This window comes from Erigeron canadensis, chromosome 6 (genome assembly GCF_010389155.1).
Source record: "Erigeron canadensis isolate Cc75 chromosome 6, C_canadensis_v1, whole genome shotgun sequence".
NCBI classification, from domain to species: Eukaryota; Viridiplantae; Streptophyta; class Magnoliopsida; order Asterales; family Asteraceae; genus Erigeron; species Erigeron canadensis.
The window spans coordinates 35,903,501-35,928,351 of NC_057766.1; the positions used below are offsets into that span (position 1 = coordinate 35,903,501).

The 24,851-nt window shown below is 33.0% G+C and overlaps 1 protein-coding gene across 1 annotated transcript; it reads left to right on the forward strand.

Annotated features, from left to right (window-relative positions):
• Nucleotides 1–16,690: 16,690 nt before the first annotated feature.
• Nucleotides 16,691–18,227, forward strand: LOC122605859 (serine/threonine-protein kinase UCN-like). The gene has a single exon (XM_043778816.1). It carries the CDS (start codon nucleotides 16,747–16,749, stop codon nucleotides 17,827–17,829), a length of 1,083 nt encoding a protein of 360 aa, XP_043634751.1. The 5' UTR covers nucleotides 16,691–16,746; the 3' UTR covers nucleotides 17,830–18,227.
• Nucleotides 18,228–24,851: the final 6,624 nt, after the last annotated feature.

The following is a 24,851-nucleotide window of genomic DNA, read 5'->3' on the forward strand; positions in this document are numbered from 1 at the left end:
TCTTTGGGTATATAAATGTGTAATACATTAATAGTGTAGTTTTTTGTGGAAAAATTATTTTTGTTCAAGTTATTATATAAATATTTATCACAAACAACTAATTATTATAATCATAATAGTTATGTAGGAAAGATACATATACAAGCTAATTATTTTTAAAATAGTATATTTTTTGGGTTTCTTGCATTATGATCGAATATGTTTTTATTTAATAAGACCTTGTCCGACACGTGTAGTCTTTATTTATTAAAAAATATGATATTTTTAAATATGAGTGTTACACCCTGTGTGGGGAACAAAATTCTTTTGAAGGTCCATTTTCTAATCTCATGTTAGATCCTTTTTTTTACAATATCGGATACAACTCTTATAAGTACGAAAAACAACTTTTAAAATTGTCCCCTCATAATAAAACTTCTGACTTCGTCTCTGCTGATGACCATTGTTGTCTCTATTGGCATGGACATATTTTATGCATGTAAGTAAATTAGAATTCTTCTAATATAAAATTTGTGAGAACAAGTAAACTACTATGTCACCCTTTAGATCAATTTATGTATATCTTATCTTTACAATAAATTTTTGGTCATAAACTAACATATATATATTTATTATAATATATAAAAATTAACCTGATATTGGTATCATCTGTTTTCATAAAAAGTATCATAATAAAACTTATATTAGATGATTAATTAATAAATATATGGTACTTCCCATAGTCTCATATAGGAATAGGTTTATCTGAAATTACTTCACACATTGTTGAGAAACTTGATTGTGGTGGCTCATGAAGATCGACAAATTCTAAGTGGCCCATAAGAGTATTTAAGATTTAAAGATGGATGGTGATCTACTGATCTATGGCCATAAGGCCCAAGTGAGGGAAAATCATATAGTAATTTTTGTAATGACAAACTAATCAGCTCCTACTTATTAAACAGTATATTTCTATTATATTCTTTTAAGTTTTGATTATTCTTTATAACAAAAAACAAAAAAATGAAAGGAACCTAGCCCCGGAAATATTGTCTAAATGATAATCTAAAGTATAGAAAGAAATTAACACATGAGACATCTATATATTCTAGGATAAAAGAAGTCATCGGTTGGAAAATGGAAACATAATATCAGGTATTTAGGGTGTTATATCATTAAGGATTTCATCGGGTCTAATCTCGAAAGTGGTTGATATGGTATACCACAAATTTTCATATGGACAATGAATGTTACAAACAAAGTCGAGATCCAGTTGCTTTATATAACTTAATTATAAGTAAGATGATCTCGAACAATACCGATGAAAATATATCTCAATATCTCATCATGTAAATATACGATTATTATTCATCAACGAATATATACCATGAGGTCACTACTTCATTACCCATTTTTCACGTTGATATAAGTCGAAAAACTACATGAAAATTATATGTAATTCTGGAAATATGAGAAACTAATGTATAGGTGAAGAGAATCGCCATTTAGAGAAGATTTGGAGATATTATTGATTATTCATCTTCTGTTAAAATGGAAAATACAGAGATACAGAATATATATACAAACAAAGAATGGTAACCACTCCTAACCGACTATCTTTCTAAATTAACACTTTCTACCCTTAACTTACTACTTTACAGAATTACAATATCAATCCCTATATTTACATGACTCCACATTTGATTAAGCATTGATGTAGTAAGTGTTGAGTCTTGTGTTTATGTCTTGATCCTTTTGAAATCGTGAATGTGTTGTGAGCCTGATGGATTGAAGGATTGACTTGTATCTCCCCGCAAGTTGACAGTGTGTATGGATCACAAACAGTCAACTTTGATAAACAGTTGAAATAGAGATATCTTGGTAAAGCTTTGGTGAAAATATCAGCAATCTGAGCATGGGATGGAACATACATGGGTTTAAGGAGTCCCTGTTTGACTTTATCTCTGACAAAGTGGCAGTCTATTTCAATGTGTTTTGTTCTTGCATGCTGGACAGGATTGGAGGCAAGAGAGATAGTTGAAGAATTGTCACACATGATGATGGTGGGAGTATTAATTGTGACCTGTAGCTCATGTAAGAGGCAAGTGAGCCAAGAAATTTCACAAGTAGTATCTGCCATGGCTCTGTATTCTGCTTCTGTGGAAGATCTTGAAACCACAGTATGTTTCTTAGATTGCCTAGAGATGAGGATGTCACCTAGGAAGAGTGCATAACCAGTAACTGACCTTCTGGAGTATGGACAACTGGCCCAATCACTATCACAATAGATGTTGAGATCCTTTGAAGGGGATGGAGAAAGAAGAATTCCTTGGCCTGGACAATTTTTGAGATATCTCAGAGCTCTAAGTAAAGCTTTCATGTGGACAGTATTTGGTGCATGTGAAAATTGGCTTAGAGCTTGAGCTGCAAAAGTGATATCTGGCCTTGTGATGGTCAAGTAGATGAGTTTTCCCACAAGTGTCCTATACATTGAGGGATCTTGCAAAGGTTCTCCTGTGTTCTTGTCAAGTTTGACTCCTGAATCAAGTGGAGTGGCTGTAGGTTTTGAATCTAACACTCAAGCTAAAGTGAGAAGTTCAAGGGTGTATTTTTTCTGACCGAAAACTAAACCAGTGGAGTTTCTCAAAAATTCAATACCAAGATATTAATGAAGTGGTCCTAGGTCCTTAATACTGAAAGCAGAATCAAGATGAGCTTTGATAGTATTCAGGTGGGGAATATGGTTACTAGTGAGTAAAATATCATCCACATATACTAAGAGTGCAGTAAATTGAGAACCATTAGTGAAGGTAAATAAAGAAGTATCAACATAGCTTTGTTTATAGCCAAGTTGTAAGAGTGATGCAGTCAATTTATCAAACCATTGCCTGTTGGCTTGTTTGAGGCCATAGAGGGACTTTGTGAGCTTGCAGACAGAGTTAGGAGGTTGAGAAGGGTAGCCTGGGGGAATAGTCATATAGACCTCTTCAGGTAAGTCTCCATGTGGAAAAGCATTGTTAACATCTAGTTGTTCAATAGCCCAATTGTCCTGGACTGCAACTGCCAATAGGGTCCTAACTGTTGTCATTTTGGCAACTGGGGCAAATGTTTCATTGTAATCCACACCTGCCTTTTGTGTGTATCCCTTGGCCACTAGTCTTGCTTTAAATTTGTCTAAGGAGCCATCTGCATTATACTTAATTCTGTATACCCATTTGCAGCCAATTGGGCTTTTCCCAGCAGGTAAGGTGGTGATATCCCAGGTGTGATTGTGTTCTAATGCTCTAAGTTCTATATTCATTGCTTCTACCCATTTTGGGTCTTTGGATGCCTGGACATAAGTATGTGGTTCAGAATGGGAATCAATGTTATGAATTAAGTGTTTTGAAGTGGGATTAAGGTTGAAATGATTGAGATAATATGAGTGATGAAATTTGGTTGAGGTATTATTGACAAGAGATTTTGGCAGGGTATGGTGAAAATTATTGAGTCTTGTGGATAATTGTCTTGTTCTGGAGGATTGTCTGGTAGGATTAATTTGGGTATGAGGAAATTTAGGAGGTTGATCAGGGGGTGTGGGTGGAGGTGAAGGTTGAATGATTGGTGATGGTTGTGTATTTGGTGGAGTTGGAGATGGATTGATAGGAGTAGTTGAAGGAGATTGAGGTGAAGGGGTGGAGATAATTGGTGGAAATGGGAAAATTGGGAAATTGTCAGGATTGGGGTTTGGGTTGTCACAAGTTTGTTTGGTGGAAAAAGGAAAGATTAATTCATGGAATAATACATGTCTGCTGGTGTATGTTTTGGTTGTGATGGGATCATAACGAATATATCCCTTTTGGTCATGTGGATAGCCAATTAAGACAGTGGAGACAGCTCTTGGGGCAAATTTGTCAGTTGATTTTGTGTAGACATAAGCTTGACAACCAAGAGTTTTGAGATGATCAAGATTGGGGGGTTGAGCATGGATGATTTCATATGGGATTTTGTTGTTTAATGTTGGTGATGGGAGTCTATTGATGATATAGGTAGCTGCCAAGATGCAGTATCCCCAAAGATGTTTTGGAAAGTTTGCTTAGAAGTGAATTGCCCTGGCCATTTTAAGAAGATGTTTATGTTTTCTCTCCACTCTGGCATTTTGTTCAAGAGTGTAAGGGCATGAAGTTTGGTGGGTGATGCCATGGGAATTGAAAAATGATTGTAAATTTTCATTGAGAAATTCTGTCCCATTATCTGTTCTGACAGTTTTGAGAGAAGTTTTAAAATGGTTTTGGATGTACTTATAGAATGATTTGAGTGTGGAAATAGCATGATGTTTGGTTGGCAAGAAGTATGTCCAAGTTGCTCTGGAATGGTCATCAACAATGGTTAAGAAATAAGAACATTTATTAATGGTGGGATGCCTATAAGGCCCCCAAACATCCACATGAATGAGTTCAAAAATAGAAGAAGCACGAGAAGAACTAACAGGAAATGGCAATTTGTGGTGTTTAGACAAAGGACAAACATTACAAGTGGAATCTATATTACAATCAACAGAATTGGAAATAGATTTTATTTGTTTGAGGACTGGATAGGAACAGTGTCCAAGTTTGGCATGCCAGATTTGAGCAGTAGCAGCAGTACTGAGAGCAGTAGCTAGAGAGTGAATTTGAGATGAAGTGGCTTCAGGAGAGATGATGTAGAGACCATTACAAAGGATGCCTTGAGCAATCTGTTTGTCATGGTCCTGAAAAATGATAGAGTCATGAGTGAAAGTGACAGAACTGTGGGGTGTGAGCAATCTACTGATGGATAGTAGATTATAAGTGAAGCTTGGTACATAAAATACATTTTTGAGAGTTAAATTGTCATTTAGTTTCACTGATCCAATAATAGTGACAAGGACAGTTTGGCCATTTGGTGGGGAAAGGCTAATGGGTACTTTACATTTGTAAATGTCATGCATGTTTTTAAGGCTATTGCTTATGTGGTCTGTAGCACCACTATCAGATATCCAGGCACCCTTAGACTTAGTTAGGCAACAAGCTATAAATCTAAACTTAGGCATAGAAGTAGTAGTGAAAGAGAAGACACCTCCTGTAGGGATTTGTGGATCACCAGGCTGTTGGTTTTGTTGCATGAAGAACATCACTTGATTGAGTTGGTTCTGCAGTTGGTCAATTTTAGCATTCATGAAAAGCTCTTGGTGTGTTGCAGTAAGGAAAGTGTATGGAGTATCCTGTGAAGTGGAAGGTGTGTTTGCAGCATTGGTGACCAAATTGACAGATTTCCCTTTGTGAGTGCTTGAATTCCTTGATGGTGGTGGTTGATACTTGTTGTGAAGGGGGTGGCCTGGGGGGTATCCAACAAGTTTATAGCATTCATCCTTAGTATGTCCTTCCCTGTGGCAGTAGGTGCAGATGATTCCTTTCTTGAAGGCACTCTTCCTATCAATTTGGAGATTTGATCTTGGTGTGTAAGTTGGTGAAGGTGTAGTGGTGTTGAGAGCTATGGGTGTTGTTGCAGGAGGTTTTGGACTTTCCCTCTGCTTTTCTTCTTGTCTTAACATGCTATAGGCTTTGGAAACAGTAGGGAAATGTTGCATTAACAAGATTTGGCCCCTCACATTGGTATAGCTCTCATCTAGGCCCATAAGAAATTATACCAGTCTTTTCCTTTGTTCTCTAGCACCATGATTCTTTCCATTTTCACAAGTACAGGTGCAGTTACAAGCATATGGTGCCTCTAGTGCTTCTAATTCATCCCACATACTCTTAATTTTGTGATAATACACCTCAATTGGTAAATTTGCTTGGCACAGTTGTGTCAATTCATTAGTGACTTGAAAAATCCTATGGCCATCTAATTGAGAGTAGTGTTCACTAAGTTCTCTCCACAAAGCAAAGGTAGAGCTCACAAAATTCAAGTTATTGCTAATTTCATCAGAAACAGTTTTCAAGATCCAAGATATGACCATATCATTTGTTCTTTCCCATAGAGGTCTTAAGTCAGAGGTAAGTGTAGGTTCAGTGTACTCACCATTAATGATTTTCAGCTTGTTCTTTTCATTGAGTGCAATGGTCATTGATCTCTTCCATGAATTATAGTTTTCAGATCCAGTGAGCTTCTTTGCTATCAGAATAAGGCCAGGATGATCATTTTGATGAAGAAAAAGAGGATGATTAACTGAATCAATTTGTGGTTCAGACGGCGGTGGGTTTGGATTCACCGGCGGCGTAATTGTAGTTGTTACCATTGTGAATATTGATTGAATTTGAGGAAGAAATAGGAGGGAAAAAAATTGAATCAGAAACCCTAAAAATAAAGAAGTGAGAGGTTTTCACCGGAAAAGTCACCGGCGGTGCAGTTAGGGTTTTGAATTGACACCTGAGAAGACGATCAGAGGATTGTAGGACACTGGATTGAAGCAATTAGGGCTTCAATTAAGCTCTGATACCATGAAGAGAATCGCCATTTAGAGAAGATTTTGAGATATTATTGATTATTCATCTTCTGTTAAAATGGAAAATACAGAGATACAGAATATATATACAAACAAAGAATGGTAACCGCTCCTAACCGACTATCTTTCTAAATTAACACTTTCTACCCTTAACTTACTACTTTACAGAATTACAATATCAGTCCCTATATTTACATGACTCCACATTTGATTAAGCATTGATGTAGTAAGTGTTGAGTCTTGTGTTTATGTCTTGATCCTTTTGAAATCGTGAATGTGTTGTGAGCCTGATGGATTGCAGGATTGACTTGTATCTCTTTAATAGGCCCATTTTCGTATCCCAATCGTGGTTTAATTGTTTAAGCCCATGGTCCTTTTGTTATTTTATTATGCACATGAATTTACATTGATTTTTGTACGTGACTACGTAAGTGATGAGTTTGGACTTTCGCTTGCTAATTTTATGGGCCTGAATCCATGTGTAAATATTTCCGAGTATAATCAAACATTTTCAATGTTTGACAAAACTACAACTTGTAGTTGAGGCCTATAGTCGGTACTTGGTAACTTGTACAGTTGTACGGAGCGTTTGTAGCTGGAGTATTTAGTTATGTATTTGACGAATTCAGTAGCTAAAGCTTCACAAAGTGTTTTAGGTCGATCCAGCGATGATATACGGCTTTGGGGTTGGGGATGACGGTATTTGACTTCACTAGTTACTGATTTTGTGTAGTGGCCCGTGGAATTCGTACAAGAAAATGACTTATAAAGATCATAAATAATTATACTAACATAGGTGATTTTTTTAAAAATTTAACTAACTGTATATTAATTAATATGTATGTATATATATATATATCATTAATTAATATGACTTTGTTTTAAATAACAGATAGTGTATTACAAGTTACAAAGTTGTTTATTTTTTAGTTATGTTAAAGTATTAAATACAAAGATAAAATAGTAAAATATCTATATTTAGAATTCAAATCTTAAGACAAATAATTAAATCTTAAATATTTTATAATATAGTATTGATGAAGTTTGACAAAGTATTTAATTCGTCGAGTCTTGAGCTTTAACTCAATAGTTGAAAAACCATCCCCCTTTATAAGAGGTTTTGTGTTCAAGCCTCGGGAAGACATAGGAATTAAGTCCCTTTATGAGGGTTTGGTATGGGTATACTCATGTTCAAGTCTGAGGGGCGGGGTTTACCCTATTAATCGTCGTGCATTCGGGCGGATTATTAGGGGGTTTTCCCCCATCGAGTATTCGAAATAGACATTTCTAGTCCGAGGGAGCTCTCTAGCGCGGACCCGCTAAGACAACGTATGCTAAAACTCCCGCTGTCAAATCGCGACACGAAGTTTCCAGCAAAATTCAGCTTTAAATATATATATATATATATATATAATTGGCCGAGAAGATGGCAAATCTATGGAGGGAAAATATTGGTTTAACTGTAATTCATAGATAATGAATGTCAAATTGTCAACTACTAGCAATGACCACCTAAGATCTTTAAACATAATTACAATCACATTTCAATTTCTAAGTGCTTTAAAATATTCTTTTGTTCATTACTCCCTATCAATTAGTCCATTATGTTAGTGGAATTGAAGGAATTAATTCTTCAAGTTAATTAAGTGGTGAAACCATGGCCGACAAGGATTATCATTAAAGTGTGAAATGCCTTTTTACCTTTGAGAATATATGTTTGTTTCATATGTTGATGTTGATGAAGTCATGAAACAAAAATTCCTGAACAACTTCGCTTAAGTAAATTGCCAGCATGGCATTTTTACAGGAGCAAATGAAGTGTTTTAATTTACTTATGGGTTGGAATGAAATCGTATGGTATATAACCAAAACTTATATCAGTATTGTAGTATTTATTTTTGAAAAACGTAAGATGATGTAAAGTTTACATTAAACGTCTAAGTGAATTGAATTCATCATATCCATCCTTTGTTTCTAGCTAGTGAACTTTATTATGATCAATGTGCGCAAGCGTTATAGTTTCATTTTACTCTTAGACTTAGTCATACTTTGTTAAATAATAATGCAAGTGTTAGTAGTATCAAGGATATTCAATCTCGCTATAAACAAAGTATAAGAAAAGTAGTGGAATATATAAACATCTTACTTTATACTGAGGTAAGAAAGTTTGTTTCGAGAAGAATTTCTAATCAATATATACCCATCTAACAAATGTGTTTTTTGCTCGTGAAGTATAACATAATGAATATGCAAGTATGTAATTAAAAGATGCATTTAATATACCCATCTAGCAAAAATTTTTTTTGCTCGTGAAGTATAATATAATAATATATACTGTATATGCAAATATGTAATGTAACTAATAAGTAATAACATATAACATATCTTATATTATATTACCTAATTAACATAATAATAGACTAAAACTTTTTTGATGAAATTATGTAGTGGAAACTGAAAACTTGTAACCAAGAACACAATTATGAAATACGTAAAAGAAGTTTAATTAAATTTAAAAGGTATCAAAACAAAGTCCATGGTGGGTCATTTATGTCAAACCATAAACATACCCTCAAAGGACACGATTTTGTGTTTAATCGATCAGTGTTTGCGAAAGTCTTTTACCTAAATTTTTACTTTTTTTTTGCTACAAGGAAGAGAAAGTTATATGAATAATAGACTCGCAAGTTGTTAATGCACGATCTTATTATAATTATTTGTTAGCCACTTAATTAATTTAGTTGACTGTTAACTGATTACTCGTAGTAAATACTCATTATGGATTACATGTATTCAGAAGAAAAAGATTCCAGGAATGTAAACAAAGGTTTCCAAAAAGAAGTTTTCCCTAATATTGTAGTAGATATATATAAAAGCCAAGCCGTTGGCGCTTAACTTTTTGCCGTTAAAGATAAGTTAAAAATAATTCGAGTCGTCTAATTGATCGAGTTGTAAACTGTTTACTCATTCTTCTTTTAAAAACATACAATAATTTTATTTGTAAGAGAGTGGAATTTAATTCTTAGTTCAACATTATAAAAATTCCACTAATAAAGGAAATGCATTACACGCCTACACAGAGGATATATTTGATTGGGAGTCTAATCACTTTCTTTGTGGACATCTCACCAAAAGAGTTTATTTATAAAAGTAATCTAATACTTGTATGTTATATCTATACTTTTTTTATAAAACAAATTGTCCCTTCCTCAATTTTAACTTTCTACATTTAAAATATCTAAAATATTCTTAACTTTCAAAACATTCTTAACCCACACACCACATCTACCTAAATTTTAAAATATTTTTTAACCTTATCAATCCAAATTATTTCTGTTCTTTTTTTACTAATTTAAATATTTACACCTAATATATTTAATTAGTTATAATATTTTTAATGAGATTATTTACAAAATACATCTTTTAACCCTTAAAATAACTACACTACCTCTTTTTACATCAATTACTTTCACATTAATAACAACACTGTTACTGCCACCATCGCCGCCACCACCACCATGGTGGCACCACCTATCGTCGTGACCGCCGTTGCATTGCGCTGGTACTCCTCTCGTATATTTTATATTTTAAGGGGCCGTCTATTCAATCAAATTTTAATGAATTTGGTAAAAAAAAATAAAAATCAAGAATAATGTTCTTAAGTTAATATATGAAAATGTGAAATTTCAAACATTGAAAAGACTTGTTTTCATACGCGTCTATCATATGAGACTAATATAGCACTTATTTATGATTCTTTAATAGGGATGGCAACGGGCCGGATATGGTCCGAGTTTTAGTAATCTCAGATCCGGACCTGATTAAATTTTTCCGTCTTAAACCCGGATCCGACGGGTCCCTATTTATTTATTAACCATTGGGTAATGGGTTTTCCTCTGGTAACCGGGGATCCGTTATTATTAATATCTCTTGAAATCCTTCTTTTATTTTGTTATATAGAGAATTGTATTATATAAATTTGATTTTTACGAAAAAATCACCTTACTGGAATTTTCCATTTCTATAACCTCCATCAGTACTGAAACATAAATATCTAACTTCATGATTTTTTCAAGTATGGAATTTATGTCAATGATTTATTTAGAATAGCAATGTTAAACTGAAATGATTGAAGCCGTTAATGTTGAATTAAGACTAGATATTTCATTCCTGTTCAAATAATTAGAAATAAACATATTAGTATTTAATATAACATATACGGGTCGGGTAAACGGGGCCGAGTTTAGGGTATATGGATCGGGTATGCGAGTTTTCATCTAAAACCATACCCGGACCCAGTGGCGGATCTTGAAAGTTTTAGCAGTGGGGGCCAATTTTATTTACTTTTGTCATCGTTATATTCCGGGTATTATATTATGGTCATGCAGTAAACTAAATCGGGTCGGGTCAAACAAAAATAACACTAATAATCTAAGTTTTCTATTCAAATTACCAATACATAGTTTCTAACCAACAAAAAACTACAAAGACTTATGAAAATATCAAGAGAAAATGAGTGAATTGTGGATTGTGGGAGGAAGACCTTGTTACATGGATTGTGGGCTAAAACATAAATTTATGAATGAACTAAGTGAATTGTGGGTTATAAAAACTATAAAGGTAATTTGTTTTTTGCTGGAGCCTAAAACTCAAAAAATGGAAGAAAACCTTGTTACGTGAATTGTGAATTGTGAGCTAAAACAAAAAATTATGAGTGGATTAAATGAATTGTGGGTTACAAAAACTAAAAAGGTAGATTTTATTAGACTATTAAATTTATTAAACATATCAAAAGTTTTTTAAAAATAATTCCTGGGGGCTGACTTAATAGATATAATAAAATTTGGACGAAATATAGATATATTAATACTGCTAAGCGAGAAAGCGGTGGTGCCCCAGGCCCCACGGGCCCCAAAAGATATCCGCCCCTGCCCGGACCCGAACCCGCATGAAAAAATAAAACTATCCCCATACCCGGCCCTATACCCGTTTACCCGGAATCAAACCCGGCCTGAAATTCTTGGGTTTCAGATTTCTTCACCGGGTACGGATTTGTTTGTCATCCCTTTTCTTTAGCGTGAATAATAAATAAACAAATCATTCTTAATATTTTTTCTATTAAATGTGTAATCTTAAATGTTATGTAAGTTACATACACAATAAAACTCTGATTTCTTTTTTTTTTTGCTTAATAAATTAAAAGTATTCATACTGCTTAGAAATTTATCTCTGAGTCTTGTGATACGCAAAGTGTTATTTTAACAGTGAAAGTAAGTAAACATCTAACGTCTCAATGTTGTTTTTTATGAGTTTAATTTTAATATTTAACGTTGTGTAAAAAGTAGGTTGAGATGTAAACAACTTTATTTTTGTAAAGTAAAGCAACTGTACCAAAATAGATGTAGACAATCTTTGCGTTAAGTATTTGTATTTTAATTACAAAGACTGATGTTTTTTTTAAAAAAAGTTAGTTTCGATCCAGAGATGTTGCAGACAATTTTAACCAGCGATTTGTTGGACTTCCAACCCCTTCTTTATGGAAAATACCTTGAGATGAGAAACCCAATACTAGAACCCGAAACCTGAAAAAAAAACTTACCTTCGAAACTCACATAGTAAATTTAGAAGATATCTCTGGTCAATTCATCTGAGTGAATTAAAGTTGGTTCACAAAGAGTGATGTACATGGAACCAAATTCCTCTGTAGTTATTACGTATGTTCTTATTTTATTTTGAAAAGTACGGGTAATAACTAGCCAAACTCTAGAAATTTACTAAATCTTTAAATATAAATCATAATTTATTCTTATAAATTACTAACATATAGAGATTAGTTTTTTTCCATGCAGGTCGACACCAGCATATTGTTAAAGTAATTAGATAAGGGATCATGCAGGTCACTAACATTGTCCTAAAAGCAATCAACAATTCACAAAATCCAAGTTTACCATGTTATTAACGAATTTAAAATTCCGATGTTGGTGCTTCCCACATGCTAAAATTCTTTGGTTTTTGAAATTTCATTATCGATAAATTAATTTATTTTATCACATCAAAAATTAAATCTACTTATTTTGTCTCCCAATCGGTTTTTAATTATGCCAAGTTACATTGTTCGGTTGACTATTATATTGATTTTTTTAAGGTTAATTTATTACTCTTTTAGCTTTTATTGGACATAAAACGAGTTTGATATATCAAGTCTTGGTAAGGAGAGTACGTTATCCTTTGAGGGATTTAAGTAAGGGTATCTACTCATCGAGAGGTCTTTATAGCGGATCCAGTTAAGACATTATATCTTATACTTCACGACATTCGTGAGTAATTTACACCTAAAAAAAAATTACAAACATAACAACGCTAATTTGTTTAGCTGATAATTTAGCTAAGTGTTCTTAATTTTAAATCGTCGAACAACAGGCGATGATGGTATCGAAAGTAGAGAATATAGTGAGTAAACTCTTAAATTGAAATTAATTTATCCTTGCTCGGATATTAACTCATTGATTTAGGGATATATGAAACAAGGAATTGTAGAAGTGCTTCAATCGAGATTTCAAAAGGATAAGGGCTTCGATCAATACCTTCACGATCACCTAAATCAGCTTAATTATAGAGTATATAGACAGATAAAACAAATAACAATCAACATTATTTTTGCTATTCAATGATCTTAAGAAAGTCATATGATCCATAACATATTCATGTATTAGTTTGCTACAATATGTATGTATGTGCACGAACGATATATCAAATATATCCAGCCTTGGTTGATTCGTTGTACGTGGAACTTATGGGTCTGATTTCTATTTTTATATATATTAGATATATATGTTTCAACTGTATATATTAAATACAAATACAAATATTATTTGCAAAATAAAAACTAGAAGTACAGATGAAGAGAATCTAATGCTCAATTATTTCATCGTTTATTTTATAAGTTGTTGCATGTTGACAAATACTTATACGGTTTTAAAATTCTATAAAAAGGGAGTCAATTATTTAAAAAATAATTTGTGTCATTTATATTTTCATTAATAATCGATTAAAATAATATTGTTGGACAAAAAAAACAAAGGATTGCTAGAATAATATATGCAATAATACGAGAATTTTGAATTTGCTTTGGAGTGCATATGGAACTACAGCAAATGACGTTCGTGATGTTTTGGGCCTTTTGGCCGTCCTAGCTAGTTATGCATATGATATTGACCTCTTGTACATTACTATTATCGAAAGCTAATGTAAAAATAGTTATATTAGTTAGAGAGATACTCAAGTTCTTAGGTGGCTTGGCCAGGGGTATCTTATAAATTCACTATGTGGGCTCCGGATGTGAGTTTTCCCCAAGGTCTCATGTTCGAGTCTTGGGTTTCTAATCTCAAGGTATTTTCTATGAGGAGGGAGTTGGAGGTCCAGCGATTTGTTGGTTAAAATTGTCTCCAACAATCGAAACTAACTTTAAAAAATAAATAAAATACTTACATTAATGAGGTGAAAGTAAGCTTATATAATTAGGGAGTCGTATATTAAATTAACGAAGCCTTGTATCATACATTCACGAGATTTTTCCTTTATATGCGAACGTCAGATAGCCAAACAATAAAGTATCTTTTATACTCATATATAACAACAAATTTAATATAAAGTATCTTTTATACTCATATATAACAACAAATTTAATAAGTATATATATAATATTACAATCAATTTATTATATATATATGGGAAAGGTGAATATAAAACGGTCCGACACCTAAGCTTAGGTGTGGAATTCTTCATATACAATTTTTTTAATATTTCTTGATTAACGAATAAATGCTTGCCCCTCATGAATTTTATGGATTAATAAAACAATATGTGAGTGTTTCACACCTAAGCTTAAATACCTAACAACCTTATATTTTCACCCCATATATATATATATATATATATATATATATGACAACCTTATAATATGTATATATAATTTGTTTAGTTTTTTTTACAAGCAACATGAGAAAGAGTAATTATATACTTGTGTGAAAATCCTTGTACCATTGAGCTACTATTTGCTCGTTGGTAAGTATATACTCGTAACATTTTGATTTATAGACTTGTATTTTCGTATATATATATGTTAGAAAATGTCTAGTGGTGAAACCACATGAATTAAAGTTAGTCATGACTTCTTCACAGTATTTATAAAATTTTATTTTTAAATACTATTTTCATATACAACTTTAGCCTAAAATTAATTGACTTATATGTAAAACTAGAGTGGTGCCCGTACGTTGCAGCGGCGACGATCTATAGCGCGTCAGATGTCATAACGGTTTATAGCGTTCAGGTTTATTTCATAAGATGCGTCAATGCAACATCTAATCTTATCTATTGTCCTAAAAATAAGTCGCGGATTAGGTGCAAAAAATAAGGAAATAATGAAGTGCAAAACTAATCGTAAAAAATAACCAATTACAATTGTATGAAACATACAATTGTAAGGGAAGAGGCCAGGGTAATTAAAAAATTTAATAGTCAAAGATTAAAATTTAATACAAATATAAAAAAAGACATAATTGTTTAGTAATTTCGTGAGTTATAAAAAAGTAATTATTGTTTAAACATTTTGTGACATAATCTATGACAATTAAGATGTTTTTTTATTATCCGTAGCAATAATTTTAGAGTTGAATGGAGTATTTTTATAATAATAGGGTTTCTAGGTAATTGTGGAGTTTTTTTTAAGGGTAATTTTGGAATTTTAGAGATAAGGTATGTGAAGGTAGTATAAATTAAAAGGGTATATTGGACAATTCAAAGGTAGAGAGTTAAATGGAGAATGGGTAATTTGTTTATATATGGAGTATAGATAAATATTTTTGACCGTACGACACTATAAATGAATTCTTAGCTAGGGCAATGTAAGGTGATGAAAAGGTGTTTTTTTTAGTGAAAATAATCTTTAGAAAAAGTTGATATTATTGGGTTAAAATGTTAGTTAAATAGTTTTTTTTTTATGAATTTATTGAGAATCTTCAACCCCTTTAAAAAAAATTAATTTTAAATGATAATTTTGTTTTTTTTAAATTTCTATAAAAAAAATAATAAATTAAAAAGTTGTATAAAACTTTTTACAACTTTTTACCGCTCTTAGTTATGACAATAATGGAAATTTTTTTTGAAACAGTGATTTGGGAAGGGTGTTTTGTCAAACAAGTTTTCGAAAAAAAAAATTTATACAACAAGGTAAACCGGCTTTTGAAAAGTCGGGTTCAGAAAAGTAGCCTCAAAACCGGTAATTCAAAAGCCGGCTTCGAAAAAGTACACCCGAAACCGGCTTTTCAAAAGCCGGGTTCAGAACTTGCAGGTGATGTGACAAGACGCAGACAAGAAGACGACTAGCTAGAGTGGTCGATGGCTCAAAGTTCGAAACCGGCTTTTCAAAAGTCGGGTTCGAAAGTAGTATATATATATAATTCGGCTTATGCTGCTTCTTCTTTGTAAAACTACAAAATTAAGGATATAGACGACGGGTATGAACTTTACTACAAAATGCCTCCCTTCCAAAATTATCAAGGCGGTGGTCCAAACCAAGCTTACAATCATTAATTTTGTAGTAAAGTTCATACCCGTTATCTATATTCTCTTTACATTTCGCTTTCAATGCATGAAATGTTACTGTAGGAGGTGATGATGGGTCTGATGACGAAGAAGAAGCCATAAGTTTCCCTTTAAAAAATAACTTATGCTGATACACTTTTGTAAGTAAGTTATATTATATATAGTTTTACGAAGAAGAAGCAGCATAAGCCGAATTATATATATACTACTTTCAAACCCGGCTTTTGAAAAGCCGGTTTCGAACTTTGAGCCATCGACCACTGTAGCTAGTCATCTTGTTGTCTGCGTCTTGTCACATCACCTGCAAGTTCTGAACCCGACTTTTGAAAAGCCGGTTTCGGGTGTACTTTTTCGAAGCTGGCTTTTGAAATACCGGTTTCGTTTTGAACCCGACTTTTCAAAAGCGGGTTTACCTTGTTGTATAATTTTTTTTTTTCGAAAACTTGTTTAACAAAATATCCTCCCAAAACACTGTTTCAAAAAAATTTTCAACAATAATGAGGTTTTAACATGAAGTCAGATTTCGTTGTTATGCAAAGGCCAAAAACGCATGACTACGAAAAAGAAACTGAAAAAGGAAACCAACACGGACACAAAATAATATATAAATGGACACCCTCACACACACATTCCCTCTCTATATAAATTACACCAAAAAAATCATTTGTAACAACCAAATTAAAATTAAGACCACCACACCCGTACAGCTCCAAAATATGCCATCACCGCCTGACCTCCATTTTCACAATCTCCGACCCATCAAACTCCTCGGAACCGGTGCGACCGGCACCGTGTTCCTCGTTCACGATCCTATTTCCGACCCTCACGCCTGCTCTCCATTCGCTCTCAAAGTAGTCGAAAAATCATCACATTCCACCCTGAATCGCGCCAACTCAGAAATTTCCATCCTCAATCACCTTTCTCACACCCCCAACCCATTTCTACCTTACTTAATCGGGTCATTTGAAACCCATGAATTCATTGCATGGGCCGTTCCTTTTTGCCCGGGTCGTGATCTTAACATCCTCCGTCACCGTCAACCCGACAACGTTTTTTCGGTCAACACTATCCGTTTCTACTTAGCTGAAATTGTGTGCGCGTTACAACATCTTCATAGCTTGCAAATCGTATACCGTGATTTAAAACCGGAAAATATTTTAATTCAAGAATCGGGTCACGTGACTCTCACGGACTTTGATCTCTCCAAAACATTACAACAGCAGCCTTGTAATAATAATGTGATGTCACGTGCTTCCGGGTTAAGAAAACAGAAAACCGCACGTGTGTTGCCCGTGACACGTGGCGAGAGATCAAACTCGTTTGTTGGGACAGAAGAATATTTGTCGCCGGAAATGGTGCGGGGCGATGGTCATGAATTTGGTGTTGATTGGTGGGCGTTGGGAATACTTGCTTACGAAATGTTGTATGGAACGACGCCGTTTAAAGGGAAGAATAGAAAGGATACGTATGGGAGGATACTAACGATGCAACCAAAGTTTAACGGCAAGTTAACGACGTTAACGGATTTGATAAGTAAATTGTTAGAGAAAGAGCCCACGCGCCGTCTTGGGTATAGGACGGGCGCGTGTGAAATTAAAGAGCATCCGTTTTTCTATGGTTTGAGGTGGGATATGTTAACGGAAGTTGTACGGCCTCCGTTTATTCCATCAAAGGATAACGTTGAGCTAACGGGGAATGATGTTGGCGTTAGTATAAAGGAGTTTTTTCGGAAGGTGAAGGAGCCCCCGGCGTTGGCGTTAGATTCTTTGTCGTGCAACGTTTCATTAACGGAGTTTTGACGAACGCACGTGTGGATGTTGATATTATTGATCCAGCTGTATATATACATAATATATACTCGTAACAAATAATTGTACGTATAGGATTTATATATGCAATTTAATGTTGGAAGAGAAGAAAAGAAGTAGGATACGCATACGCTCGTGAGGTGGCGCGTGAATAAAGGGAGGTTGAAATGAGTCTAAAAAGTAAAAAGAGAGGGTAAAGTTTAGGATAACTTTGTTTGTTAGTAATTAAAAGGCTTCAAACGAGGTAAAATAGTGTCCTTTTTACATGTTAATCAATGAGTTGTTTAACTTTTTCATTACTTTGTCGACTATGATTTGATATTTGATGTAAATAATATTGAGGAAAAACTGGTAAAGATGAATGTTGATTTGCTTTTTGTTTTTGTAAAGATATCTTAACACTTCTAAAGCATCTCAATTTAGCAATTTTAGCCTTAGACTTTTAGTAGCTTGTAAGAATTGTCGTTCAATCATAGATATACATTATTATTATATAGTTTGTATAAGATATTGATAAAATTATTATGTAAAGATACATTAAACTTACTTTTACGTGATAAATAGAAAAAGTTAGTACTTAAATATAAAATAGAAAAAAATTAGTACTAAAGTGTGACAGATTGACAGTTGTTAGTTGTATTAGTCCATCAGAACATACCAAGAAAGCCCAATAAGTTTTGGGCTAGACTTTAGCCGCACGCCCGCACCTAAAGACTCGAAATCTTGTACCTAGAGACTACGCATTCGATCAATCTACATACATTATAATATGATCTCATATCTGTAGTACGAAGTTATTAAATTAGACGTGTGTGCATGTCAGAACTCATTTAATAATACGTACATAAATAATAAACACATTATTCTTAAGTACCACAGCACGGATTGAGATTTTAATTTCAAGTTAGATATCAAGTATTAATGTTTATTCAAGAAAATTAATTTCCCTCACGTTCATATAAAATTCACACATATTTAATTTTACGTCGTTCACCTTAAGGGGGTAAAAGTAATAGTACACGTTGGTTGATTTCTTGATGAGTCATCTTATATAAAGTTGAACTATTAAAAAAATATATAATTCTATAATAGATTGGAACGTGCTCAAATTGAATAATTATGCAAGTTTAACAAGTTAATATGACTTCTTATGATAGTTATATGTTTTTGGCTCCTTTTCAGCACTATAGTAGTATAGTGAGTGGTGACATTAGTTTCCTTGTCTTCTAAAACTACTATATATATATATAATATACTTCAGATAGACGTACGTGGGATTATTATTAGTATTATTTTTATTGAACAGCCGTAAGTGCGATTTACAACACACGTTTGTAAGTTACATTCTAAACTAAGGAAGAAGGGGTGCGATGTGGTCTCATAAGTCAAGACAGACATATCTAATCTTTTACTAACAAGTTGGAGATGAGGGGGATTGAGATTTCCTAAAGTTATTTTCTCAACTTGACTCAAGTTGGGAAGATCTTGAACCTTGATTGAAAATCAAGGAACAAGATTCAAAGATAAGGGCCAAGATTACTCTAACATGACTAGTCATGTTAGAGTAACTTGAGGGAATCCTCTCCCGAGATGAGGTTGATCTTCTACTTTCGTGGTTCCCTGTGAACTCAACTGCATCTAAAATATTGTCCCAAATGTATGTGATTGACTTTGTTGATATTTATTTTTGGTAAATTGCTGAATTTCGGGTTTACTAAACTTAGTTTTTGTAAACCTTTTCATATCAAAAGGTCAAGGAAGAGGTCGTAAAAATGGTTCAGGTCAAAAGGTCTAATTTTGGTACTGGTTAGGTCTGGTTGATCCAAATACTTCCTCAGTTGTTCTTAAGTTTTTCATAAATTATTAATGTAAAACATGACTACAACACCTATAAATTTCAGTAGTAATCTAATGTTTCAATTAAAATGGTTTAGGAGTTTCGAAAGCTCATTCCTTTATTTTACCTTTGACCTGTACAAGTTCAAATATGACTTAAAAGTGACACATTGATTACAAAAAGCTAACCTCATAAGCATTGATAATGTCCTCGAATTTTTGTTCAGCTCCTGCTTCTCTGGAAAATGACAAACAAGATGGAATTTTTTTTTGAAGTGTTCATATTTAATACTCATTTTGTCAAACAAGTTTTTGGGAAAGAAGATTCATAAAACAAGTAAATCCGGCATTAGAAATGCCGTACTCGTACACGTAAGCTCAACCCGGATGTAGGAATGTCGGATTCAAAAACTTTTTCGTACGTATAAAAATATGAACACTTTTTATAAATGTGAAGGAACAGAATTTCCAGATTCGAAATCAATCCGGAATTCCAACTTCCGGATTCGTTGGTGTCAGGCTCTCAATCCGGCATTCCAACTTCCAGATTTATTCAATCCGTCATTCCAACTTCCGGATTCCTTTGTACGTATTCTCTTCCCTGCAATGTACGAAAAAGTTTTTGAATCCGGCATTCCTAATTCCGGGTTAAGCTTACGTGTACAAGTCCGACATTTCTAATGCCGGATTTACTTGTTTTATAAATCTTCTTTCCCAAAAACTTGTTAGGGTGAGAACGATTTTGAGATTCCGTTTACATTGAAAAATCATGTAATGAAGTAATAAATTTTATTATAGTCGCTACTTTTCTTTCGAAACACTTTCATTATTTATAAAAGGATCCAAGAAACACTCTTAGTAAAGAATAATTAATGAATGTAAAAAGCTTAAAGCAAGAAGAAACATGGTCATTGAACAGTCAAGGAAGGAAAAGTTTATTGTTTTTGTATACCCGATTGCAAAGGTATTCATATTCAAAGCTAACTATCTCTTTTATTGGTATGCAACACATTTCAGGGCATGTTTATAGGTGTGGACTTCATGGATGGCCCCACATGCTGTGCTCAAAAAGCCAAAAAAAAAAAAAACTCAGCATTTTCTTTCGACCACCCATGTATGCAAAAATATACTGCAATATACAAAATGTGATAGGGACTACTCTTATATTCAATTGTCATAAACACATTTCAGATTGCAAATCCTATATTCCTATATATTTACAAATTTATTTCATCTGATTCAAAACCCTTTTGAGGAATCAAGTAGGCTACTAAAGCAAATTCTACCATCAAATTTTGATTAATGACTAACAGTTTTCATCTAACCGAACCGTTTCTTTGCAAAACTTACAATAGACTGTCAAAGAAGTTCATATTTTAGTATAATATACAGATTTTCAACTTGCAAAGGTTATAGAAAACTACCTAAAATAAAACCTCTAGTCCTCTTCTAATAAAATCCAAACCTGGTTAAAAATTAACAATGTAATAACTGATGTAACTAAAAAAAATTTCACACACACATTCACACACAGACCCAAATGGACAGTCGCAACTTACAACTTCGTAGCTTGTGTTCAGTCAACTTTGCAGGGGTAGGAATCGACGCAGCATGCTTCAACACACTCAACGATGATGAAGGCCCAGTGTTGGCATTTGTTGACGGGCTCTCATGAACTACTTCAACGGTATGACCATCCATCACAGTCCTAATTACCTTTACACATCTAAAAATTTTGTATTCACCAAAATGATAGTATGTATCGCTTCTAATCTCAAATTTATGCTTGGTGCTAATAAGAGCTTCAATCACACGTGGGAAAACAGAGTATTGAGCGACGTATCCTGAGACAAAATAAACCATAACACCACATTAAACTGATACATATATCACTCTTATAATTCAATTGTTACTGTCTCTATACCTCGAGTTGCTCATCCGCCAGGATTTTTGAAGTTCTGCAGACCACTTTTTCCGCACTTTCATCAAACAATACCACAACGTTGCTCATGCTGCCATCAGTCGCATCAACTTGCAGCCTAAACCAGTATAGTTAGCAATTCAGCAACCTTGTCATTCCCAAATGTATATGATCAAGATCATGCTTTTTAAGAAATTCAACAACCTTGTCATCCCCAAATGTGTATGACACGCCCCTATCGTTCTCACCCTAACCTTCCAAATCCCTTTTAGAATCAGCCCATAATAAATCACTAAGAAGTCTCTAATGAGACACAAACGTATATACACATTCGCACATATAAAGATATATACACATGATATAAGGTTTCTCATAAATATAGACATATTGTGTCGATACAATTATAATTTATTAATCAAGAACTATAAACTACAGATATAAAAATCTATGCATACACATAATAGTATAATACATATACAAATATACATACATATATAGCACTAGGTTTTTGATCCGCGCGATGCGCGAGCTGTATAAAAAACTATATAATACACTTTATATATGAAGAAACGATAGCGAACATATTTCATTAAAATTACGTGATGTGAACTATATAAATAGTTTAGTAACATATAAACATATGGTTGAACAGAAATAGATTCAACCAAAAGCTTGACAAAATATGAACTTAAAGAGATAGAAGGACTTAAGCTATACTTTAAATTATCATTAAGAATTTAGTAATATGTTTTTCTTCTAGTAATTCTAGTAATTTGCCTTTTGTTTCCACTAAATGATCTACATCTAGAACATGTATCATGTAGTCGTCTTGTTACAACAGAACTCAAAGACATACAATTTGATCCTTAATGTAGAGTGACAATTCCACTATATTTCTCTTCAAAAAAGTTAAAAGTCACATGAAAAATTACAATTGACTGGATATATAAGTCAAAGAGGATAATTTGACTATGCCTTATGTGTTGAATGTTCTTCTTAACATCCAAAAAGTAAAACAGTTATATTCATTTGAAGGTGTTGCTGCGATTTTTAGAAATGGATTATCAACACCATGGTGGTTTTAATTTTTGTTTAATCTAATTGACTAATCCAGAAGAGGTATAATGTGCCGTTCCAAAAGAGAAAGAAAAAGAAAATTAGGATGTAGAATTTGGTTTAAGGGTGGGGTAAGTCTCGGACTCCGGGTGATTTACAATTACTTGAATTTATATGACTCAAATTTTTTTTGGGTTTTGCTAAACGAAACCCTAACGGCGCGTTTGGTTCACAGAATGTTTTTGGAAGGAATTGGAATCTGAATGAATGGAATTTGACGGAATGTTTTTGATTTTTTGAGAATTCAAGTAACGGAAGGAATGAAATTTCTTCCTCCATCCCCATGGAATGGAGATTCCATCAAATGATGGAATGTTTACATTCCTACGAAATGGGATTCCTTATTCTTTGAAGGACCAAACGCACTAAGGAATGAAATTCAATTCCAATTCCATCAGATTTCATCAAATTCTGTGAAACAAACGCGCCCTAAGGGTTTTTGTTAAAGTGTATTAATTAGTTGTACGTTTACTATAAAACCCATCTTATTTGTACTTACCGGCTATTGGCAAAGCAGAAAGTATATACCAAGGTAGTTTTTATACTTAAAAGAGGATATTGTTTATTAAAACAAAAGGTTTAAATTTGGAACATATATTCAAGGTGTAGTTAATATAATGTTAAGATTTATGAGTTTCTATGTTATCTTTTAACTAATTAAATCTATTTTTTACACTTAATTAGTTTTATTTATTTGTTTTATTTTTGTATATTCATATAGTTTTGAAAACTTCCATATAATCATCATAAGAAAAAAAGGAAAAGAACTTTATGTAATGTTGAATAAAAAAGATAATGAAATATCATTAGGTATAGACGTGATTTTTTAGTTAAAGAAAATATATCATTTTATCTAATGAGAAGATCTTAGATTTATACAATATATTTATTTATTTATTAATTAATTAATACTCCGTATATATATAAGTTCATTTTTTTTCTAAATATATAGTTTATTTTTGAAAAAAATATGGAATTGACACATAGGATAAAATCCTATATGGCATTTTTTCAATATAGTTTTAGATTGCAAAAGGGCTTTAAAAGCTTGATTAACTACTTTTTTTTTTTTTATAAGAGTTATAGATATGTAGACTTTGGAGTAACTAAACAACTGCGTTTTTTAAGGAGAAATGACACAACCGCCATCCCATGGTCTTTCAGTTACTTTGATGAACTTGATTTGTTTTATCCAACGCTAAACTGTAGATTTCTTGCTCAATTGATAACAGAGAACTATATAGGGTTGTCCCTTACACAAAGGACAGTTTAACCTTTGGATACAAATACAGGGACTTCTAATCAGCATATCTTGTTGGGACCTACAAATCTTTGCGGCATTTCATCAAATAGCTTGTGTGCAGGGAGCAAATTCTACAATCTATGCCTTTTCTTAACTTTTTTCCACCACATATCAATGTTAAACTATAAGTAAGTTAGGTTCCATTTTAAAGATGCAACAACAGATGATGTATCTCTAAAATTCATTGATACAAACAAAAAGTTGTAGATGACTTTACACAGGCTAATCACGTATTGGAATTGTGTGAAGTCCCCACTAGAGATGACTAGTATTAAATGTCAAATAAGCACTAGATTGGACTAGTATTACGATTAATATAAATGCAAGAATATATATATATAACGTAATACGTACTTAAGCAATATAAAGATAAGCAAATAAGTAAATGGTGAGACACAATGTAATTTTCAAGTGTATTTTATTTATTGATGTTAAATAAAATACAAGGTTGTTGCGGAACAAGATATTACAAAGTAAGTATTTAAACAACCTATGAAATACAAGTGATCTAATCTTTGCTAAATAAACTCTTTGATCGAAATACTTAAAGTTGTGAAGTATGACTGTTTAGATCGAGAGTATTTGAGCAAAGGCACCAAATTGCAAAAGTATGTAATTTGGACGAGGAAGTGACTTGGTATTTATAGGCAAAAAGAATAAATATAATATTCTTTTTGCCGTACAGATATGGTTACATGTATTTAAGGAAATTACATTAATTCCTTAAAAGCATTGATTAAAGTACAAGAATAAAGTCATATGATAGTGACTTGTCTTCTAATTAACCAACCACCTTTACATGCGTGTAAGGCTTTTAACAAAAGACAAATGGATTGT

Excerpts from the sequence above, each read along its gene's own strand:
- LOC122605859 (XM_043778816.1), top strand. The coding sequence starts at position 16,747 with ATGCCATCACCGCCTGACCTCCATTTTCACAATCTCCGACCCATCAAA.